The sequence below is a fragment of the Hypanus sabinus genome, chromosome 2, assembly GCF_030144855.1.
Source record: "Hypanus sabinus isolate sHypSab1 chromosome 2, sHypSab1.hap1, whole genome shotgun sequence".
Classification (NCBI taxonomy): Eukaryota; Metazoa; Chordata; class Chondrichthyes; order Myliobatiformes; family Dasyatidae; genus Hypanus; species Hypanus sabinus.
Genome location: NC_082707.1, coordinates 178483239 through 178508627, shown reverse-complemented (window position 1 = coordinate 178508627; position 25389 = coordinate 178483239). Strand labels below are relative to the sequence as shown.

Below are 25389 nucleotides of genomic sequence, written 5' to 3'. Positions count from 1 at the left end.
AATAACACCGAATTACTATCAAGCATTACTTTCCACCTACCTTCGGAAAGACATTGGTGGAGATTTGGGGGCGTATTCACCTTCTATTTTATTGTTTTTTTCACAAATTTGAACAAAGAAAGAAAATATACTCTGGAAAGTATGATGATAAAATGGTAGTGAAGAATGTTTCAAACAAGCTGATCAACCCACTGGGTTAGAATAATTCCATCAGGATTCCAGTAATTTTGCTAATAACACTCTTGATTAGTCTGCCAATAAGTCTATGGGAAGATTTCCAGTAACGGAGCCCCTGACATTGCTTTACAGAGCGAATATGATATCTGGCTATCCATCATTATCATCATCAAACCAGGACAATCAAAGGCAATAATCGTTTAGTGGAGGTACGAAGTGTCCTGACATTGTTTCCGTACGTTAGACTATCACAAATGACCACCGGTAATTTCTCAGTGCTGGGCTACAATTATTGGTTGAAGCTGATTTTTTTTTAAATGAATTTCAAACAAAGGAAATAATTTGACTGTTTTCTATCAAAATCCCAAGTGGCTGGACAGTGGAAACATGCTGACTTTGGTCATTTGAGAATGGGGACTACAACCTCCAATAAAAATATGCTACATTGCACTTGAAACGCATTGAATAAAATTGATCTGCTTATAGAATCAGTTGCACATTGCATGGAAATTGGTCAATCAACTCAATTGTTTCCAATTGGAGTTCTCCCTCCATTACACCTAGTCATATTTACACAACCTTTTCCTATATCTCTTCATCCATTGCTTCATTTGATTCCATTTAATACTGAATATTGACAGTTTCTAAACATGCTATTAACCAGGCAAGGGAGATCCACATAAATGCTGCAGTGTTGAGTGGGGCAGGTTGTATGACTTTGATATTTGTTTTTTTCACTCTTTCATGAAATTGTGGGTTCAGGTTCCACAAATGAATGTGTAAAGGCAGAAGAATGTGCAACAAATGGGGTAGCAGTGGACTGGAATCCGTCACTAAGTTTGAAGAGAGTGGAGGGATGTAAGCACGTGGGTGAGCACTGCGCTTTTAGAGTTACCATCATTTGGATATTAGGTACATTGACACCACTCTTCCAACCCCTGTCACCTCAGGAAGACTAAAATATCAATGGTTCTGTTTCAAGATCTGTGATCTTGACCAATATATATATATATATATCTCTGTCAATATTATTACCACAGAATATATAGTCATTCTGCTGTGGGAATTTACTGTGCGCATCGATTTCCTTGTTCCCACATTTATAACATTGATTATATTCATTGGCTCTTCAGCAAGATAGAGTATCCTGAAGTCTTTCTTTCCATAGCTCTCCATGTAGAGATGATTTTTCCTGTCCTCTGCCTATATGAATTACAGTTCATCTTGTATATATTTCTTTTTTTGTTCAATACTCTGGTACTGGTTGTGTTTGTTTATTTGGTAAAGGTAATATGCGAAGGTCTAATTGGAAGAAATGAGAGATATGCTCTGGTAAAGAGATTGGAGACTATGTGCTGTGAAATGTCCTTTTTGAATGTATCTGTACCTTTTTGACAGTCTGTAATCATGGGACAAGATAGACTGAAGGTCAAAGCACCACTCATATGCCTGAGATGCCACAGAGCCTGGGCTCAGCATATCAATGGAGGCACAACAGTGGCTATCTTTCATTAGGAGCTTGAGGAGATCTGGTACGTCACCAAAGACATTTGCAAATTCCTACAGATGTACCATTGAGAGCATTCTAACTGGCTGCATCACCGTCTGGTATTAGGGGAGGGGTGGGGTGGTGGCTACTGCTCAGGATCAAAAGAAGCTGCAGAAAGTTGTAAACTCAGTCAGCTCCGTCATGGGCCCCAGCCTCCCCAGCATCCAGGACGTCCTCAAGGAGCAGCACCTCAAGAAGTTGGCATCCATCATTAAGGAGTCCCATCACCCAGGCCATGCTCTCTTCTCATTGCTACCCTCAGGAAGAAGGTACAGGAGCCTGAAGGCACACATTCAATGATTCAGGAATAGCTTCTTCCCCTCTGCCATCCAATTTTTGAATGGACATTGAACCCATGAACACTACCTCACTACTTTTTGTACTATTTATTTAACTCTTTTATATATATATATATATGTACTATAATTGAGTTTTTATTATGTTTTGCAATGTACTGCTGCCATAAAAACAACGAATTTCACAACTTACAATATGCTGGTGTACTTTGATTCTGAGTTCTTGCTGTGTGAGGTTCCCTCTCCAAATTTTTCCACCCTTCTTTTCCTTTTTCAACTTCCCAAAAACCCATTTCTCTACTAAGCCATTTGAATCTTTCCTTGCCTGTCTTAGCATCTGTCCTTCATTGGAGGCTGGCATTTTCAATGAAGTATCCTGAGGTATTTGCCCCGTTACCTTCCAGTTAGCTTTTGTTCTATTAGGAACTGAAGGGCACCATAGCCTAAGAAGGTCTAGCAACAACAGAAAAGGAGAGGTAAAGGGAAGACAGCCTTAGGAAGAAAAATACAGTGTAAACCAAACTTTGTTCATTACAATGATTAATGAACAGGCTGGCAGTGAATCCTGAACAATAATTCAAGAGCAGCATCCCGTATATGTTCATAAACCACAATTTTCCACTCGATGGCTCCCTGATTTATTGTGTAATCAGAAATACTGAGTCACTACAATCACAAGCACAGCTGCAGATAAAAAAGGAATCCCACATCAGTGAAAACTACCCCCTTGCAGTGGAGTTTCAAAGGAAAAGATGGATTTAATCTTCCTAATGTCTGCTTTTCACGCTAACAACAGGACCTCCTCTGCCAGTTGACTGCATTTTATAAAAAGATTCTATGCTTCTTTCACTGGCACTTGCAATGGCAGAGGAAAAAGTGGTGGTATTTTATATGGATCAATACTTCTGCAAGGCTAGATCTGCATGGGATGTTGTGGTTTTTGCAAAAATGATGGTAGTTTATTGCCTTGTCACAGATGATCAAGTAAGATTGATTTCCTGGGCTACATCAGAACTACTATGAGCACATCTAATTATGTAATTCAATACAGATCGAAGCTCTGATCAACACACCACTCAGTTGAGTAGTGAAATGTGACTCTTTATTCCGATTAGTTTTTAATCATTAATATTTTCAAAATTGCATATAACTTTCTGACTTAATTTATCAATATTTCCTTTTAGTTTTGCTTTTATTGCTCTTACCTCTTTAAGTAGTTGTGGGATGGATACTACTGATCATCATCAAGGAACCCCCACCTCCCAGGCCACACTCTCTTCTCACTGCTATCATCGGGCAGGAGGTACAGAAGCTTTAGGTCCCACACCACCAGGTTCAGGAACGAAGGTTACCCAACAACGATCCTGAACCAGGCTGTGGATAACTTCACTCTCCGAAGCTCTGAACACTCTCTGCACCCTACAGACTCGTTTAAAACCCATGTTCTCAGTATTATTTGCACCGTTTGTCATCTTTTGTGCCTTGTTGTTGTGGTTTTTCATATATTCAGTTGTATTTCTTTATAATTTTTGTAAAGGTCTGCAAGAAAATAAATCTCAAGGTGACAGGGTGGGGGGGCGTTATAGTGGGGTTAAGTTCCCACTATCTATTAAATGGTCTCAATGGAGTGCATCTCAAGCTAGTAAGCTTGGTGGAACCATTTCTATTGACATAAGAATGGACAAAGGTAGGATCCGGGTGCCTTAAAACCAGTCGCTTCAGGCAGATGCAGCTTGACAGCTGTAAACCCCAGAGAACAAATCCGGAGCTGCAGTTCCTGAGGCAGTCCTATATTGAATTCAACATGGACTGGCAGCTCCTGCCATGCCGCTGGTACTAAACTGTATTGGTCTCCACTGTTCCTTTGGATCGTGGAGAAGAGCAGCCTACTGCAAAGGCAATAGCTTGCTCTCTATATTGTCCTGTCCTGCCTTGAGTATCGACTGACAACATCAACAGCTAGGATGCAATATTCATGGTTGAACCAACCAACGATGGACCACTGATATGTAATTTAATAATGAACTTACTTTGAGCTATTGTTAGATTTGTGTTGAAAACAAAAGATGGTGGCTGCAGAGATGGCTGGTGTGAATGGAATTTCTTTCAATAGAAACACAGTGTATTCAAGGATCCCATCTGAGGGGTTGGTAATGTTTTCCAGGCCAGTCCACTTGACCTTGTCAACATGATCCCAGAAATTTTCCTGTGAGCCTTGATGCTGAAGTTTGAAGTTTATTCCCAAGTTTATGGAGAGAAAGAGTCAATTAGAGTTAGGGTTAGGGTTAAAGTATGTGCCCTGTATGCTGACAGTTGATAATTGAACTGCAGATCTCATAAGTTAACCAGCTTAATTTAATGTTTTGTGGGGAATCTTATTCTGGGTTGAACCTCCATTCGAAACTCTTGCTTGTAGCGTAGACTGGCTAACCGGAATTCTCATTTAAAACCAAACTTACTACAAGACGTATGTTTGCTCAAAATTTATAAATCTATGGTCAGATATCACATTTTTTTGGCCATCCCTTGAAATCAAGACCTCGTACAGTGACGAGGGTGCCTGTGCATGATTTTTTTTTAGCATTAAGTGGCTGTTGCACACTAGCTATTACATGTTCAAGTTCAATGTCAAGGAGTTCCAAGATGACTTGAAATCAGCCTTTGGTTTGAAATGTGTCCAAGTACATGCACGCACAGGCGCAGTGAGAAGCTTACTTGCTACATGGCTGAGGTGGTGCTTCGAGTTAAAGTTTTTCACTGCATCTGTGCATATATATACTTGTGCGTGTGGCAATAAACTCAACTTTGCTGCATCAGTGTAGAGAAATGTGGACACCATAAAGAGCCCTGCTCACTAACCACACATATAGAGCAGCCCTTTAAGCATGCTTTACCCTCAATATAATTATAGTTGATTTTCTGTCTCAGTGCCATATGTCTGCCCTTTCCCCAACTCCCTTGTTGCCTTTGTGTCTAGAATACGCACACACTGTATACACACCTACATGCTAAAGTGATTTGCCAAAGATATCAGCTGAAGTACCAAAGGGCAGAGCATCTGTTGTTTAGGAATTTATTTCTGGCTAACATCAATGAAAGTACTAAACATTAGCAGCAGTTAATAGAAAAGAATTTCATAAGCTGAGTATTTTCTATTATTGCCACTATGCTGAGCATTTAGCAGGACTAACAAGGGATGATATTACAGCCAGTGGCCACTTTATTGGCTAGACCTAGACGCTTGTTCATTATTATAAATATCTAATCAGCCAATCACGTGGAAGGAACTCAATGCATAAAAGCACCCCAGGCATGGTCAAAAGATTCACTTGCTATTCAGACCAAACATCAGAGTGGAGAGGAAATATGATCTAAGTGACTTTGACCATGGTATGGTTGTTGGTGCCAGATGGTGTGGTTTGAATATCCCAGAAAGCGCCGGACTCCCGGGAATTTCATGCACAACAGAGTTTACAGAGAATTGTGCAAAATAAGAACCGAAAATGTTCGGTGAGCAGCAGTTCTGTGGGCGAAAACACCTTGCTAATGAGAGAGAACGGTCAAATGAGACTGGTTCAAGCTGACAGGAAATCGACAGTAACTCACATAACCACACAGTACCACAACGGTATGCAAAAGAGCACCTTTGAATGCACAGCGCACCGAACCTCGAAGTGGATGGGCTACAGCAGGTGAAGACTTCGAACATACACTCAGTGGTCCCTTAATTAGGTACAGGACATAATTAATAAAATGCTCGCTGAGTATACATCCTCAGATGGAAATAACCTTTTTGTCGGGCCATTATAAACCCTGATTTGCAATAAAAACTGAAAATGCTCATAAAACTCAAATGATGAGGTACCATCGGTGGAAAGAGAAACAATTACTGTTTCAGACTGAGAGGATTCATCAGAACTGTGGAAGAAGGAAAACAAAATGGTCCAGGTAGTTTTCTTCTTTCTTCCCGATCTTCTGAATTTTTCCAGCAGCTTTTGGTTTTATCTCAGATTTCTAGCATCTGCAGTTTTTCTTTTGATTTGCACTGGCCTGCAGCGTTAATAATAACCTCCATTTTGGGGTTAGCCCTGAATCAGACAATACCTTACTCTGTTCTTACTGGCCAGGAATCAGGCTCCCACTTTGCCCTCCATAAACATTTCAAATACATTCCACCGAGAAATGAAAAATCCATCGGCTATGTGATCCAGCTGTGGCCAGCTACAGAAGCCAAGTCCAACATCAGACTGAAAGTATAGGCAAATAACGTTGTAAAAGATAATGGGATCTGAAGTTTTGGAGAATTTTGGAAACCAGAAAAGAATTAATCAAAAGGCAGTTGTGGAGTTTGACCAGAAACTGACAAGAAATATAAAACCAGGTCAAAAGATTTTCTGAAGGCATTTAAGATGGTTGAAAGTAGCAAACTTAACCCTCAGTCCCTTAGAAGGACAGACAGCATAATAAACAGTGGAGAATATTGTACAGAGAGATGTTAAACAAATATTCAGAGTCTGGTTTCACAGTTTAAGCCACAAAATGAAAGCCAAAAATAGTAACCAGAAACAAACATAGTAAGGAAATTGAATTAATTCATGTAACTGGAAAAATGATTTTCTTCAATACTTTATATCAGTGGAGTGAAATACCAAGTTTTTTTTAATCACTGCTTCATAAGATGGAAAGCAATTAGAAGTTATCTAACCCTGTGTCAACAACAGGGTGAAATTTGAGATTGTTAATGGAGTCAGTACGACTGGTCATTTTCAAACTGACATACTAACAGGTGGGATCCTTCAGGGCTAAGTGGTGGGACTTTAATAGTTTGTGCTCTGAATTGTAGAAGCGGGGCTTTGGTTTTAAACAAGGGGGAGTCAGTGGTTTAGGTGTGTTTGATGTGACCTTGTGCTTTACACAGCGCTACCACATGTGACGGAGATCTCAGAATTCAAAAACAAACCTGCAGATGCTGGAAGTCCGAAGTTAAAACAGAAAATGCTGGAAACACTCAACAGGTCACCAGCACAGCATCTGTGCATAAGTGGTGCAGCAATTCACCTGCATTTCCTTGGTGTTTACAATGTGGTCTTTTCTACACTGGAGGAACCGCATACAGGGTTGATGACTGCTTTGCAATGACCTGTATTCAGACCCTGGGCCTCATGTGGCCTTTCTATCTCATTGCATTCTACCTATCTGTTTATTGTCTCCTATTTTGTTATTACAACGTAAGTTCAAAGAGCAGCAGCTCAAGGCCTTCGACTGTCTACTCATTTCCATAGATGCTGCCTGACCTGCTGAGTTCTTCCAGCATGTTGCTTCGTAATTTCAGCATCTGCAGATTTTCTTGTGTTTGTGAGCTCATCTTACATCTGGGCACTTTGCAGGCTCCACGAGTGTAACAAATTCTAACTTTTCCCAAGTTTGATGAAGTAGCTGAGTCAAAACTCTGCTTAACCTACTTGGAGAGTCATTGAGCACTATATCACAGAAACAGAACCTTTGGCCCATCTAGTCCGCCAAACTATTAATCTGTCTCGTTCCATTGACCTGTACCTGGACCATAGCCCTCCTCTCCCCTCCCATACAGGTCCCTATCTAAATTTCTCTTAAGGGATGAACTGGAATCTGAATCCACCTCTTCCACAGGCAAGTCGTCCTACACTCTTACCAGCCTCACGGTGAAGAGCTTCCAGCTCATGCTCCCCTTAAACAGTTCACTGTGCTAGCTGCCATGCTTCACACCCTTCGCTTCTTTTGAATTCGAAATAGAGAATCAATTTTTTTTTCCAATAAAAACTTAGTAAGCTACCTACAGGATTTGAAACAGATCTTTGTAAACTTTACGATAGGAACACTGTCCGCCAAAGATGGCTGCCGCCGTGATGCAGCTGTACAAACCGGAACAGGAAAGGTGAGGTGACGTAAATCAGTGCCATTCTTTGTGGTATTTGAAAACTGACTAATTAGTTAACAGAAACATTTAGCTAAAAGATTATTTTCAATAAGTATAATTTTTAATTACTACATTATTTTAGGTAACTAACCTTTTGTGCGCACATTAATTTCCTATGTGCGCTGGATGAAGAAATGTGTGCGCGCTCGCACGCGCACAGCTTAGAGGGAACGTAGCTGGCCTACCACACTGCTCATCTTTGGGATGCGGAAGGAAACCAGAGCACCTGGAGGAAACCCATCCTTTCACAGGGAGACCATGCAAACTGTGCACAGGAAGGATGGGAGTAGGCATAGACTGTACTCCTCTATGACTATAACTCCATGAATCAATGGAGATCAGGATTGAACCCAAGTCATTGGAACTGTATGGCAGCAAATTTACTGGCTGCGCCGCTTTGGTTGTCAGTGGCATAAAATCCAATGACTTCTGTCCCTCCCTCACACATCAGGCTGTAATATTAAAATTAACCTCTGGAATTTCTATCCACCCACTTAAGCAACCTAGTTAAAAAAGTGTAAAACGAATTTTATAGAAGTGAAGGATATTAAACGTAATTACCATGATTTCCAACTGACATTGAATCATAAATCATCTTGCAGGACTTGAGCAGGTAGGTGACCTTTTTGTCAGGTGAGTAGGTCTGGTGCATGTGGCTGAGCTTCTGGTGGATCTTTTCCAGGACACTTACTTCTGGTACACTAGTCGTCACACCCAACTCGGTGGTGGTTGTATTTTGCACAATCTGTTGGTTTTCTTTCAAAAGTTTCAGATTGCCGTTTTTGGAATGAATTTCCTTTAACTGATTGTTGATGTTGTCCTTTAAGGGTTTCAGAACACACTTGCATAAAGCTGCTTCCACGATGGCCTCTGAAACGGACAAGTTTTCATCCATTAACAAGCGTGTATTGGGTATTGATGAAAGGTTTAATATTGTCAAAACATTAACATGCTTCTCCAATGTGGTCATTTCTACGACAGATTCCACACCCCACCCTTTGGTACAGAAGAGTTCTGTAGCCATATATTGACAGCTTTCCAGTATTTATTTTGTGTTTGAAATGGGAATGAACTATGTGATTTTTAGGCATAATTGTATTTATTTATGAGATACAGTGCAGAATAGGCCCTTCCAGCCTTTTGAGCCACGCTGCCAGGTAATCCTCCAATTTAACCCGAGCCTAATCACGGGACAACTTACAATGACCGATCAATCTATGAACCTGTATGCCTTTAGACTGTGGGAGGAAACCAGAGCACCCAGAGGAAACCCATGCGGTCATGGGGAGAATTTACAAACTCCTTGCAGACAGTGATGGGAATTGAACCTGGATCGCCTGTACTATAACGCATTGTGCTAACTGCTACGCTACTGTTTTCTATGACTAGCCTTGCAATGGGAACTCTAGTCCGTATTTATTTTGCTTTTCAAGTCAGTGTTTGAAGGCTAGACATAAATTCTGTTTGCAGATTATCTTTCACGAAATAGTTTATATTTGTGTGCTTGCAGGATAGTTCAATCAAAATTGTGCATCTTATTTTGTCTCAAGTATGGTTATACTTGGTTAGAATACAGTCCTCATTTGTTAAATGGTACCAAGGTTTTGGGGAGAATAAGGAGGAAGTTCAGAAGTCTCGTTTTATTCATTCAGATTGACTCAAAGAGCTATATTTAGAAATAGAAATGTGAAGATTGAGATGTATAAGATTATGGAAGGCTAAATTGTGTTTGTATAAAACAACTATTTCAATAGTATCGAATAGTGAGACCAGAGATCGTCTAAAATACTTTGGATTTTAGCTTTCTTTAACCAAGAGGATAGTGAACCCACTGAAATAATGTAGCCCTGTAAAACCTGACTTGCTGAAGCTGCCATATGCTTGCATCTGATTCTGGCTGCAAATGAGTTCGCTTGATACAAGAGATAAGCATCTTCAAATGTCACTCAGAGCCAGCATCATTTCCTGGGCTACTTCTTGTAATTCCCTAAAAGAAGTTTCCAGTGGTTGCCATTTCTCTTCCTATTGCTACCAGCTAATCATGTGCTTGTGGATAGGTGCTGGTTATGATAGATTGCAAAACACCAAGCAAAAGTGAGCTGCTGGCTTCTGGCAAGTTTGGGTGCCACCGGAAACGCGCAGATAGTGTGCAGTCTATACAGATTACTGTCCAAATAAAGGCAAACCATGGCTTGGGGTTGACTTGAAGTGTTTGCTAGTCACACATTCTCAGACCTCCAATATACTCCACCTTCTTTGTTAAATTATGTGAAAAATATCACAACTTCGTTAATAAACCAATTGTTTCAGTTTCAGCCCACCAAGTGAACCCAGAGAGCCCCATGATATATATGTCAAGAATAAAGGACCCAGGGCTAAGTTGTTGGGTAGCTTTACTGAGCTAAGTCTTCTTGCTTCACTTAGAGATTTAATACACAGAATTCAGTCTATAGAAGGCTTCTTATTCAAACGTCAATTGAGAAATGACAACAAATCTCTTCTTAATTTGATGAAGTATTTCCAAAAGATCACTTACTCATTTGTTATATTTCAACCTACTGTACATTAGTTCTGTAGAAGGCAGAAACTTGTAACCATACAAGAATTTCATCTAGTATAACTCAAAATGAAATGCCATGTAGAAAACAGTCATATTTTACAGATGTAATCTTTTTAAAACTCAGTATTTGTCGGTGTTCTTTTTAAAATTGTTATGTGTTTGCAGGATGTGGGCATTGCTGGCAAGATCTAAGAGCCAGTGGTTTACCAGGGTGTTTCAAAATCCATTTAGGACTCAACCATCTTGGTGGGTCTGCAGTGACATTTAGGCCAGCCTGGACAGGGGTACAGTTTTCCTTCTCTGAGCCAGATAGGTTTTACACTATTCACTTCGGCACCTGCTACACACAGGTTTTTCATTGTACTTGTGCCTATATATAGTTGTGCTCATGCAACTTACTTTGACCTTGACTTTGTCTAACTTTATGGTTGCTATTAACGGCACTGACATGTATTTCCAGACTTATTTAATTGTCGGATTCAAATTTATCAGCAAGTGGATGTCAAAATCACATCTCTAGATCATTGTTTTTGCAAGCAGCCATCCAATTACTTTATTCTAAACTTTATTTTACTTTATTAATTTTCAGAGATACAACATGGCAACAGGCCCTTCCAGCCCAATTACACCCATGTGACCAAATAAACTACAAACCCCTACATCTTTGGACTGTGGGAGGAAAGTGGAACGTCAAGAGGAATCCCAGGCGGTGACAGGGAGAAAGTACAAACTCCTTATAGGAAGTGAACACAGGTCACTGGTGCTGTAATAGTGTTATGCTAACCATTATGTTACCGTGCTGCCCAACTTAGCTTCATAGTATTCTAAATTCCCCTTGAATTCATACAGGGACATAACAAATTTCTACTTGACATGTATAAATAGTAAAGATTCATCATTACCCAGTTTATCTTCAGATTGAATAGACGAGTCTGTCATTAAGGTCAGCTCTGTACTTTGCAATAAATAGCTTTTGAGCTGTGTCATCATCTGTCGAATCTCCTGCAGCATTTCTGTGCTGGATGTCTGATTTCCCATCATTTCCAAAGTGTAGGCTCTATAATCCTGAATCAACTGGCCAAAGTAAGAGGCCTTCTCTTGAGCAAGTTCCATTATTTTCTTCATAATCTTTCTGTCCGTGGAACGGAAGGCATTCAGAACATTGGTTAATGTCATTATGGACAGTCTATTTCGCGCCTTGTTCAGCATCATGGACTGGCGTTGCTTCTTGAGTTTAGAAGGAGTATTCACCGAATCTAGTTCTTCCTCTGTGCTGCTGTTCGAAGAAGAGTCTATTTCATCAGTGGGGCTGACTACATTACATTCAGGAGAGTACAGGGATTCATCGGCTATTTTCAACTCGGTGAAGTTACGTGGCTGACCCGACTGACTGTCAGCACTGGTTAAACTTTGTGCTGAGGAATCAGAAGCATCTTCTGACAGACCCTTTGTCGTGTTTAACTCTGAAGCTGTTGGTGTTTTGCTTTCCTGATCCGTGGCCGTGCCTTCTTGCTCGGCTTCTCTCCTGGCCATTTTCTTCCTCCTTGGGGGTGCAATGGGGGTCTGCTGACAAGATTGGCTCTCCTGCTCTGCGTCAGGTCCGGCTGGGGTGTTGCTAGCAAGGCCTTTATCAACATTTGTGGTTTTCTCACTTAACAAATTCTGTTCGTTCTGTGTAGACTTGACGTAAGTTTGGTCGGATGGCTCATCATTCTGTGTATTACCATTGCTTTGTGCCATCTCCTCGCTCTTGTCACATGTAGTGTCTGTAGGCTGACTTTCTACTGGCCGGCGCCTTGGTGGGACTGGAGGCAAGTGGTCAGTGTTTTGCACTGCAATATTCACGGTGCTGATTTCAATTTCTTTTCTCTCAAGTTCCTTTATTGGCTCGACTAAACTTTCTTGCTCCTGTCTGGTACAAACTTCTGTGTTTTTCTTGGTCGCTTCACCTTTCAGTAGCTGGTTTCTCCTTCTGTCATTGTCGGACATCACAGCAATCACCTCAGAGAGCTTTGGCCGGGGAGGCAGAGGTGGAGGTCTCCTTACTTTTAGATCTCTGTTACTTGCAGGGTTCGGAGTTGGCTCTAGCGGCGGCCCAGGAGAATGGGCAGTGCTGCAGTATTCTTTTATAAATACAGGATTAACAAACCACAGCCTGTCACTTCCTGCTGACAATTCAATCGCACATGAGCAAGCACTCTTGTCAGTGGACAGATGTGGAGGAGTCACCAAGTTCTGAGTTTGCCTATTAATAATGTTTAAGTCTTTTGAAACTTTCGAACTTCCTTCTCGATTCCCTCTGTTCATGTAAGAATTCCAGAAATCTAAATCAGAGAACAATGAGAATTGAGATAATTCATGAAAAGAGATGGTCATAAGTTGTTCTTTGTAGCCTGATAAGTATTGATAAAAGATGTTAACCTTCAGATGAGTATAGCTTAAGAATTTATTTTATATTATTCACCGTTAACATCCATTAAAACCTAAATATTTCATTGGTATTAATTACACTCAGATTTCAAAACTCTGTTTAATCTCATTGCATGGGAATGACATTTGGAGATTTGTGCAGAGTGTCAGCATGAACATTTTGTTCATTTTTCATTTTTCCATACCATCCATGGGGAAAAAATTGAGTGCATCATGAAATGAGCCTATGAATTCAATTTGCCCACCAAAGTGGTGAGTCTGTAGCATTAAGTAAGAATTCAACTTCTTGCACTCATACCAGCTATACAAAAAAACCCACAGCATCCTCATTTTTGTCAAACAAAACTTACTTCTGCTTTTAAAACAACACACACACACACACAAACACACACAAACACACACACACACACACACACACACAAACACACACACACACACACACACACACACACACACACACACACACACACACACACACACACACACACACACACACACACACACACACACACACACACACACACAAAAAAACTTCAGGAACACAGCAAGCCAGGCAGCATCTTTGAAAATGAATAAACAGTTGACATGTCAGACTGAGAAATGTCGACTCTTTATTCATTTCCATAGATGCTGCCTGACCTGCTGAGTTCCTCCAGCATTTTGTGTGCATTGCTTTGGATTTCCAGCACCCGCACTAGTTTTTGTGTTTATGATTTTCTGCTTTTAATTACGTTGGGGGAAGTTTGCATGGCTTTAACACATGCCGACCGGAACTTTGGTGACAGACCCTCAGAAATTCCAATAAGAGGTACACTATCGGCAATATTTTCCTGGGCTTTAGCTGGTTCATTTGCAGTAAATGCAGCAAACAAGCAGTAAAGCCCTTGTTTGGATGAAAACAACAGAATGAAAGAGTTCTGTCAAAGAAGGCCCATAATTAATTGCAAATATAAAGAATTAGAAATGAACTAGAGTATGATTTTTTTATTGTTCTCTGCTTTTAGTATTTTTTTTCAAATGAAACATTTTGGTTGAGAAAATGATGTCAGAGGATTAAGTGTAAGAACATAAAAAAATAGGAGCAAGGGCAAGTTGCCTGGGTCTTTGAGCCTGCTTTGCCATAAAGTCCCAATACTTATTGATCCCATATATCCAGAAATCCATCCATTTCTGTTTTGAATGACCAAGCCTCACAGCCTTCCAGTGCAGAAAATGACTATGTTCCGAGTTCAGTAATTTCCCTTCCCCTTGGTCCCAAAGAGCCAAATTTAATTCTGACTGTGACCCTTGAATTCTCCTTTTGCATCCAGCCTGTTGAACCCTCTCAGAATTTTGTAGACTATTGCATCTTTGGAAACTCCAGGGAAGATAGCTCTCGTCAACTCAGCCTCTGTTCATTTGGCAAATTTAATTCCCTGGAACCCGTCCAGTGAGTTTTTGCTACATTCAGTGACAAATACATCCTTTCTTGGGCAAGGAGAGACCTGTCCACAATTCTTTGGGTGCAGGCTCACAGGGTCCCAAATAATTGCATTGTGTTTCCTTACTCTGATATCTGATAACATACCATTTGATTTCAATAATCAGTTTTGCCCCTCCATATTGGCTTTCACTGACTTGTTGACTTATTCAAAATGCTAACAGTACATCAGACTTCCCTTTGCTACATACCTATACCCAGATGTGAAACAACTTCCAGCTCTTCAGGATTCGTTGCTTCTGCTATTACTTGTGGCAAAATCAGGGGTGATGGCAGAATGTCCCTGTAAACATAAAGAACAAAATTTAGGAAACTCTTAGACAGGCATGATAGAAAAGTGGACGGCATGTGGGAGGGAAGGGATAGATTGTTCTTAGAGTTGGCACAAAATTGTGGGCTGAAAGACCTGTACTGTGCTGTAATGATCTGTTTTCTGTGCTCTAATGCATCTCATTATCTAAAGAAAGGACATGGCATCAAGATTGTGCAAAATTTTATTATTTACTATAGAACAATGGCAAAACGTTCATACTATTAGCCTGGCTAGCTTGGAAACTGATATTTAGTTAACAACCCAAAAATATTGGTATCAGTAATGGAGCTCATAAAGCTACTTGGTTGCTGGAAGAATTGAAACAGCTTGAGGCAGGATATATACGATAGTTAGTTCTGGACAGATAGCTTGTTGAATTTCAAATGGATTGCCAAGATAATAATTGGTATAAAATCACACTGTTTCAATACTTCTCTGCTCCATTGGTATATCTTCACCACAAGGAGCAACCTCTATTTAGGAATCAGTGGTGCATCAGCTTTTTCTGAAGGGCATTTGGGGGAAGACAGTGAGGGACTGGTGGTTATTAATAATAAATGCTGACATTGCCAGCAATATCCAGAACCTAGAAGGGAATGGAAAATCCTTAACTGAGAACAATTTTGCTCCCTAGGTAATTTCTAAGGTAAGGACATGTTTGGCACAGCTTTGTGGGCTGAAGGGCTGTAGGTTTTCTATGTTTCTATATATGAGATGTGCAGCATTATAAGTTAAAATAACTTTTCTGTTGACAACACTTGTCTTTATAGAGAAGAGACCATGACAAGTTATTTCCTTTTACCGGAGCAGTGCAACCATAGGAAACAGTTTGTGCACAAAGTCAGATAAATTTATTCTAATTTAAGGAATCTTTGAACTCAAATTTTAGGGAGACCTGCAAGATTAAGGGGGTGGGTTAATCAGTTGGAGCTGAAGGACTCAACAGAATGCTTTAGCTTCCCTGAGAACAAATGACTTTCCATTTCTGGTTCCCAGGACCTTCCGGCATTAGGAGTTTCATTCCTTGATTTAGATAGTTTTCATCTTCAAAAAATTTGTTTATTTAGAGTTACAGCACAGAACAGGCCCTTCTGCCCCAATGAGCTGAGCAACCCAGCAACCCTCCTCTTTAAGCCTAACCTAATCACTGGACAATTTACAGCGACCAATTAACCTACTAGCGGGCATGTCTCTGGACTGTGGAAAGAGACCGGAGGACCCGGAGGAGACCCAACGTGGTCATGGGGAGAATGCACAAACTCCTTACAGCCGACGCCAGAACTGAACACTGAACTCTGACATCCCAAGCTTTAACAGTGTCTGGCTTACTGCTGTGCTACCATTCTTACCATTCTGCAATCTGATTTTGAAGCATGAAGCATGAAGGATGATCTAATACAACTAATTGTTTGTAAACCAAAGTCATTGTTGTAACATTGGAAAACATCACAACCAATGTACATGCAGAATTAACAATTCAATAAATGATCAGATCATTACTTTTTAACTGAAAATACCTCAGTGATAAATATTGACAGCCTCACCAGGAAAACTCTTAAAGGCTGAGGAAAGTCCAACTTCCACTCTCCCCCACCCCCTCCATCCTCATCACATTCTACAGGGGTTGTACTGAGAGCATCCTGAGCAACTGCATCACTGCCTGGTTCGGAAATTGCACCATCTCGGATCGCAAGACCCTGCAGCGGGTAGTGAGGTCAGCTGAGAAGATCATCAGGATATCTCTTCCCGCCATCACAGACATTTACACTACACGTTGCATCCGCAAAGGAAACAGCATTATGAAGGACCCCACGCACCCCTCATACAATCTCTTCTCCCTCCTGCCGTCTGGGAAAATGCTCCAAAGCATTCGGGCTCTCACGACCAGACTATATAACAGTTTCTTCCCTCAAGCTATCAGACTCCTCAAAACCCAGAGCCTGGACTGACACCTTGCCCTATTGTCCTGTTTATTATTTATTGTAATGCCTGCACTGTTTTTGTGCACCTTACACAGTCCGGTGTAGGTCTGTAGTCTAGTGTAGCTTTCTCTGTGTTGCTTTTTACGTAGTTCAGTCTAGTTTTTGTACTGTGTCATGTAACACCATGGTCCTGAAAAACACTGTCTCATTTTTACTATGTACTGTACCAGCAGTTATGCTCAAAATGACAATAAAAGTGACTTGACTTGACTTGAAAATTCTAAAGAACATTAATGCAATGTCTCATCTCAAGAGCAACATCTTTGTTAGTGCTGTACTCCTTTAGTAGTGCACTGAAACCCCATCCACATATTGTGCTTAAGTCTCCTGTAAGATATTGCCACATTTTGTCATGATCACAGCCTAATAAAAATTCCACACTTTTCTGCTGGAAGTATCATGATGCAAGCTATTTCTCATGACTTCCAAGTGATGGTAAGAATTACAGCAGTGACACCAATCATGTTGATATTTTTGTTCCTCAGCATATGCCTGTGGTTTGGCATCATTGTTGATGAGTCACGCAAACCTTCAGAACTGCATATACTTTGGGCTTCAGTATGAACAGGAATTTTATTACAAAACTTGTTCATGTGAGGTGAGCGAGCTAAACTTACTAATATTAAGACCAAGTCACATATTGGCTGTTCGTAAGTCACCTGCAGGCTGATAGTAAAGTGTAATCGGTGCAAAAATGCGTACAGTATAATTACAGCACGATACATATTTCCAAAGAGCTAAACACTGATCCTGAAGAAACCCAGGGTGAGAAAGGTGAAAGACAAGGAGCAAAGGGATTCAACAAAAGAAGGATAGACAATTACTTGAATGATATGGGTGAAAGTGCCGTTCTACATTTGATGAGCTGAACGGGCTGCTTCTGCACTATAATATTCCAGTGAAGAAAACACACTGAACTGGGGTCCATCTGGTAACTGGATGCTTTCAGTACCAGGGCTCCTTGGGATGTGCCCGTTTGGCGAGGGTGCGAGGTGATCCAGCTCCTATCGTTGTTGACTGACTCTTGAATACTTTAAAGGGGTTGGACGCAGAAGGGATAGAAGAGGATGCAACTCAAGTAGACGAGTTAGCAGCAGCTTTGAGAGAAATGCCCACTGAGCTGTGAATCGCAAAGCTATAAGTTTCTTTAGGCAGTACTTGGAGCAGCCCTCGGTCATCCTTTTAATGATTGTTGCTTAAGGTGCTGAATGTTACTGTAAAATCAGCAGGACATGGACATTGTACTCTTTAAGAGGCATTATATGGAATGTAGGACACTGATTCTCATGTTAAAAATGCCATTCTGCTTGCCATAGGTTTGGGCCCGGCTGTTATTACCTGGTCCCTACTCATTGGGGCTGTAAGTGTCCTAATTCTGCTTTCAGACAACTACTGTTACACTTTCTCTGACAGAGCCACTTAAAATTGTTCCTCATTGTCCCTCATCAAATCCTGGTGTCCAGAACCAAACATTTGCCAGGTTATGTATTAGTGAAACAATTACTTGTTTGTGTTGACTCTCAAACAGAAACCTCCATCCACCAACAAGAATAAATAAGGAGATCAAACTTCTGTAATTTCTTTGGAGGCTGAACACTGATCAGTGTTGTAATATGCTGTCCTGTTGCATTTGTGTACAGGCGTAGTGGTTTAATGTGTGACTCAGCAAACAATACAAAATACTTTGAATTGAAATCAAACATAAATTGTAAGAATTATTCTTTACATGACCTACCAGAGGTTACTTAACAGTTATGGAGTTGTACAGCCATAGGAGCAGCCTCTTTAACCTAACATGCCCATACCAACCATCAAGATCCTGTCAATACTCATCTGTAGCAGCCTTTGGTCTGTAGTGTTCAATGCTTTAGTTGTTCATGTGCTTGTCTTGGTATTTCCCAAATGTGTGAGGTGTACCTGCCAACACAGCCCCTCAACAGTTTTCTCCAGATTGGTGAAAAGGGTTCTTCTGCACATTCCTTCTAAACTTCTTACTCTTTACCTAACTAAACCTATGGCTCCAGCTTTTGATACCTCTGCAATGGGAAAAGGTTTCCCCGCCACTACCAATTCTATGCCCCTCATATTTTTGAATACAAGCACATAGCAGATGAAGTTTAATCCTGACTAATCTGAGTTAACACATTCTGGAAATACCATTAAAGTTAAGAATGTTAAGTCATGAATGGTAAGGTCTTAGGGCATATTGAGGAACTTGGCTTGCAAGTTCAAAGATCCTTAAGGCGTCATTACTGGTAGATAATGTGGTTAAGAAGGCAAATAGAATTTTGGCTTTGATTGGTCAGAAAATACAGGAGATTATGCGTCAACTGTATAAAACATTGGAGACACAAGAAAGAACATGCTGGAATGTGGAGCAAAAGGCAAACAGCTGGAGGAACTCAGAGTGGCAAGTAGCATCAGTGGGAGGAAGGGTACTTTTGTTTATAAAGCTTTGGATAGACCTTAGCCGGAATACTTCTTGTGGTTTTAATTACCATACTTTGGTAAAGAGGTGATAGCACTGGAGATGGTGCAGAGAAGATTCACCAGGATGTTGCCCGGGATGGAATGGTTCCGTATGAGGAGAGACTGGAGAAGCTGGTTATACTTTCCCTGGAGTGGAGGAGGTTAAGATACCAGATGATTAAAGTATAAAAATCTACAATTAAGGGTAGGGTACATAGCAGGAAGTTATTCCACTAATCAGAGGTGAATAAAACTAGAAGACATGGACTAGGGGAAAAGGTAAGAGATTTAGAGGGGATCTGAGGGAGACCATTTTTTGCCCAGAGAATGGTGAGTACTTGAAATGCACTGCCTGAGGGAATGGTGGAAGCAGAGTTACTAACAGCGTTTAAGAGATCTCTAGATGAGCATCTAAGTTGTCCAATCTTTGAAGGCTATGGGCCAAGTGCTTCAAGGGAAGGCTGATTCAGATGGACATCCACTGGTTGGCATGGACATACTGGGCTAAATGCTGTATGACTCTATGATCTCTATTAGGTCCCCTTTTCAACCTTGTCTTGCCAAGAAAACAAACCTAGCCTTTCCAACTTCTCTTCTTAAATGAAAGGCTCCATCTCCGGAAAAATGCTGTGAAATCTCCTCTGGATTATCTCTGCTTCCTTCAGTTAGTAATCAGTTGTCATATTGTTAGTTATTATACATTATAACTTCTCCTAGTTTTTCTCTGAATATGCTAGTTGGTTGCATTCCTCTAGACTGGGCAGATAGTACTATTGTCATTAGTGTGTTTCTTCAGCAGTCTTGAAACCAGCTATAAAATGCCAAGATAGTTTCTCTTCTGCTCTTTGGTTCCATGAAGGCAATCTTTAACATTGTCCCAAATATGCTCACAAAGTAACAACTGCCCAAAGCCAGTAAATAATCATTCCCTGCTGCAGGTTTCATTTCATTTCACAGAATTACTGAATGTTGCAGAACAGAAAAAAAAAACACTTGACCAATGAAACTATGTTGGCTATCCACTAGTTATATATCGTAAGATCAAACGAATGATCAGTTGCACATAAACCAATATTTGTTCATCTTAGTCTTTTGAACTTGACGGCATAGATTGCATATTAAACACATTGACGTGCCCAGGATAGGTACAACAATAGCTATCATTGCCTCAATAGCCAGTAACTACTATATACAACTGGAGTGCCATGTATAGCTTAGCCATAACATCTGAAGAAAATAAGAGTGGACCAAAAGAGTACCACAGTCAGCTAAATCCCTGACCCAGTCATGTCTCCACATAATTATATATTGGTGAATTGGGTTTGCTAATTCAGAACTGGTGGTTAACTCTGGTGTATAAACTGGAATAGAGGTGGGCCAAGTGGCCTTCTGAATCTGGGCTACCATTCACCAAGCTCATCCTGGCACCACTTTCTACAATGGCCCCTTATCCCTTGATTCCATAAACGTTCCAAAGTCTGATGATCTTAGTTTTGAATGAAGGTGGTGATTGAGTATTCACAGTCCTCCTGGTGGGGAATTCCAAAGCAGCACACGCAAGATGCTGCAGGAACTCAGCAGGCCAGCCAGCATCTATGGAAAAGAGTATTGTCGATGTTTCAGGCCGAGACCCTTCATCAGGATTGGGAAAAAAAGAGGAGACGTTAGAGTAAGAAGGTGGGTGTAGGGGAGGAAAAAGTACAAGGTGGTAGGTGATAGGTGAAACCGGGAGAAGGGGATGGGGGGGGGAGTTGATTGGTGAAAGAGAAAAGGGAGCTAGGGTTTTACTCTCTGGAGAGAAGGAGGATGAGAGGAGACACGATAGAGGTATACAAGATATTAAGAGGAATAGACAGAGTGGACAGCCAGTGCCTCTTCCCTAGGGCACCACTACTCAATACAAGAGGACATGGCTTTAAGGTAAGGGGTGGAAAGTTCAAGGGGGATATTAGTAGAAGGTTTTTCACTCAGAGTGTGGTTTGTGCGTGGAATGCACTGCTTGAGCCAGTGGTGGAGGCAGATACACTAGTGAAATATATGAGACTACTAGACAGGTATATGGAGGAATTTAAGGTGGAGGGTTATATGGGAGGCAGAATTTAAGGGTTGGCACAACAGTGTGGGCTGAAGGGCCTGTACTGTGCTGTACTAGTCTATGTTCTATGTTGTATGTTCTATAAAGGGTTGGAGAGGAGGGATTCTGATAGGAGAGGACAGAAAGCCATGAAAGAAAGGGAAGGGGGAGGAGCACCAGAGGGTAAGTTGATAAGGTAAGAGAGGGAAACAGGAATGGGGAATTGTGCAAACTAGGGGGGGGGGGGGGTTAACGGAAGTTTGAGGAATCAATTTTCTTGCCACCAGGTGTTTGCTACCCTGACGGAATATGAGGTGTTGCTCCTCCAACCTGAGTGTGGCCTCATCACGGCAGTAGAGGAGGCCATGGACTGACATGTCGGAATGTGCATGGGAAGTAGAATTGAAATGGGTGGCCACCGGGAGATCCCCTTTTTCTGGCGGATGAGGCATAGGCTCCCAATCTACATTAGGTCTCACCAATATACAGGAGGCCACACTGGGAGCACCGGATACAGTAGATGACCCCAAAAGACTCACAGGTGAAGTGTCGCCTCACCTGGAGGGACAGTTTGGAGCCCTGAATGGTAGTGAGGGAGGAGGTGTACAGGTAGGTATGGCACTTGTTCTGCTTGTAAGGATAAGTACCAGGGGGAGACCAGTGAGGAAGGATGAATGGACAAGGGAGTCGTGTAGAGAGTGATTCCTGCGGAAAGCATAAAGTGGGGTGGGGGAGGGAAAGGTCCGCTTGGTGGGTGATCCCGTTGGAGATGGTGGAAGCTACAGAGAATTATGTGCTGGAAGGCCCCTTTGTTTGAAGAAGGAGCACAACTCGGTAGTTCTGGAATGAAAAGCCTGATATCAAGAGCAAATGCAAAGGAGACGAAGGAACTGAGTGAAGGGAGTGACATTTTCACAAGTGACAGAATGGGAAAGGGCATAGTCCAGGTAGCTGTGAGAATCAGTGGGTTTATCAGTGGTAGATAGATTGTCTCCAGTGATGGAGACAGAGAGATTGAGGAAGCGGAGGATGGTGTTGGAAATGGACCAGGTAAATTTAAGGGCAGGGTGGAAGTTGGAGGCAAAGTTAATTAGTTGATGAGCTCAGCAAGGGTGCAGGAAGCAGCACCAACGTAGTTGTCGACGTAGCGCGTGAAGAGTTGGAGAGTGATACTGGTGTAGGCTTGGAACATGGACTGTTCCACATAGCCAACAAAAAGGCAGGCATAGCTGGGACCCATGTGAGTGCCCACTGCTACACCTTTAGTTTGAAGGAAATGGGAGGAGCTGAAGGAGAAATTATTGAGAGTGAGGACCAGTTCTGCCAGTTGGAGGAGAGTGGTGGAGGAGGAGAATTGGTTGTGAATTCCAAAGGTTTACTGCCCTCTAATACAAGAACATTTTCCTCATCTTAGTACTAAATAGCCCACCCCTTATTCTCAAGCTGTGCTCCATGATGACAAACTCTTTGGTCAGGGGAGATAACCACTCTGTATTTAGCCTATCAAGCTCTTTGAGAATTTTGTTAATTTCGATGAGTTTTCCTCTCATTTCTCTAGACCTAAACAATACAGTCTAATTTGACTCAGTCTTTGCTCATCGGGCAAAAATACCATTCCAGGATCCAGTCTATGAATGCTCACTGTGCACACTTTACAGAAAGCACATGGCTTCTTTGATGAGGGGTATAAGACACTACATAGTACTCAGGATGCAGTGGAAGTGTGGTCACTCAAGTTGAGTATGATGTTTCCCTAAGAGGTCGTCTATTGGAGAGGCCGATCTGCAAATCACAGTGTGGGCAACAGTAGGTGGTGTTTGTGGTTGGTGGTTGGGTCCCTTGGCTGTTCAGACTCTCTTTTCACAGATGCCATTTGGTCCCTGTGGCACAGGAAAGGTAGCTTCACCAAGGCCCTATACAATCACAATAAGACTTACTTAATCCTGGTTTGAAATACTCCTTTAATAAGGGCTAACATGCCGCTTCTCCTCCTAATCATTAGATGCACTTGCATATTGGCCTTCAGTGACTTGCAGGCAGCATAGCTATGTCACTAGGAACCTCAACACTAGCCAATCCCGAACCATTTAATAAATTTTGTGCTCTGCTTTGTGCGCCAAGGTGGATGACCTCACAGTTCAGAATCAGAATCAGAAATAGAATCAGGTTTAATATCACCGGCATGTGTCATGAAATCATGAAAGTTGTTATGCAGCAGCACCGTATTGCAATATGTAATAATAAAAACTGTTAATTACAGTAAGAAATATATATAAATATATGAAGCTTAATTGAATAATTAGTGTAAAATTAGTATCTTTTCCGTGGATTGTCACCTCATTGTGGTGGAGAAGCTTGTGTCCTGAGATCCCGAGCGCGATGCTGTCTGGAGCCGTGCTCCTGGTAGGGTCACCCATGGCAGTAAGGTCGAGGGTGAGGTCCCTGACAAAGAACAATCCAATCAAGACCTCAACGGTGGAACAGGCTGACGAAGTTACTTTGAACTCAACGGCTGTGAAGGCAGATGAAGGCTACAACAAATCCTTCAGCTCCAATCGTCGTGGTTTCTATGCCATTGGAATCAGTTGGTTGATCTGTGAAGTATCGTGTGCTTCTTGGAGAGCAACATCAAGTACACGTTAAACAAATACACGCACAGGCGTCTTTGCTCTGTGGAAATGGAACGAAGACCATCATCCTCGACCTTGAGGGATAGCCATGATGATGATGATGGAGTGTAAAAAAAGTAATGAGGTAGTGTTCACGGGTTTAATGTCCATTCAGATATTGGATGGCAGAGGGGAAGAAGCTGTTCCTGAATCACTGAGTGTGTGCCTTCAGGCTCTGACACCTCCTCCCTGATGATAGCAGTGAGAAAACATTATGTCCTGGGTGATGGGAGTCCTTAATGATGGATGCCACCTTTTAGAGGCATTGCTCATTGAAGATGTCCTGGATGCTGGGGAGGCTAGTGATCATGATGAAGCTGACTGAGTTTACACCTTTCTGCAGCTTATATTGATCCTGTGTAGTAGCCATCTCACCATACCAGATGGTGATGCAGCCAGTCAGAATGCTTCCATGGTACATCTGTAAGGATTTGTGAGTGTCTTAGGTGACATAGCAAATCTCCTCACAGTTTACCCAGCTTGACCAAATTTCTCTGTGCACTCCTCTGTACCCACAATCTCATTTGGTTTAGTTCTGACAGCCAACTCGAAAATATGGTACTTGGATCCCTTGGCCAAGTTGTTGATATAGATACTGAATAGACCAGGCTCAAGCACTGATCCCAGTAGTGGTCCACTAGTCACTGGCTGACAATCTGAGAGTAATCCATTTATTTCTGTTCCTTGTTTTCTGCTCAATAACCAGTTCTCAAACCATGTCAGGAGTTGCTGAAGGGAGAATATAGGGAGTTAGGTATATAGCTGAAAAGCAGGACCTCCAGGGTAGAAATCTTTGGATTGCAGCCTGTGCAATGTGCCAGTGAGGGTAAGAATAGGGTGATTTGGCAGATGAATGTGTGGCTGTGGAACTGGATGCAATGAGACTGTGAGGAAGGACAGGGAGATGATAGGGCAAAATTATAGTCAGCGGGATGAGTTGAAGTGTAACATGAGAACAAAATTGTAATACAGGATTGAAGGTGTTATATTTGAATGCACACGGAATACAGAATAAGGTAGATGAATTTGTAGCGCAGTAAGAGATTAGCAGCTGTGACATTGTGGGCGTCACTGAGACGTCGTTTAAAGATGATTATAGTTGGGAGATTAACATCCAAGGATACACCTTGTATCAAAAGGACAGGCAGGTAGGCAGAAGGTGTGGGGTTGCCCTGCTGGTAAAAAATGAAATCAAATGTTTAGAGAGACATAGGATTGGAAGATGTAGAATTCTTGTGGGTAGAGTTAAGAAACTGCAAGGGTAAAAAGACCCTGATGGGAGTTGTATACAGTAGCCAGGATGTGGGTTCCAAATTATAATGGGAGATAGAAAAGCTATGTAAAAAGGGCAATATTATGATAGTCATAGAGGATTTCAATATGCAAGTAGATTGGGAAAATCCGATTGGTGCTGGATCCAAAGAGAGGGTATTT

The 25389-nt window shown here is 41.5% G+C and overlaps 1 protein-coding gene across 2 annotated transcripts in view; it reads right to left on the bottom strand.

Annotated features, from left to right (window-relative positions):
• rin3 (Ras and Rab interactor 3) overlaps positions 1-25389 on the bottom strand; it is a 115149-nt gene that overhangs the window by 19944 nt on the left and 69816 nt on the right. For both annotated transcript variants that reach the window (XM_059960164.1, XM_059960174.1), the window contains exons 5-7: positions 14640-14731; positions 11441-12862; positions 8540-8848 (exon numbers count right to left, since the gene is read on the bottom strand). In XM_059960164.1, the coding sequence (XP_059816147.1) occupies positions 8540-8848; positions 11441-12862; positions 14640-14731 (1823 nt within the window). The remainder of the gene's footprint in view (positions 1-8539; positions 8849-11440; positions 12863-14639; positions 14732-25389) is intronic.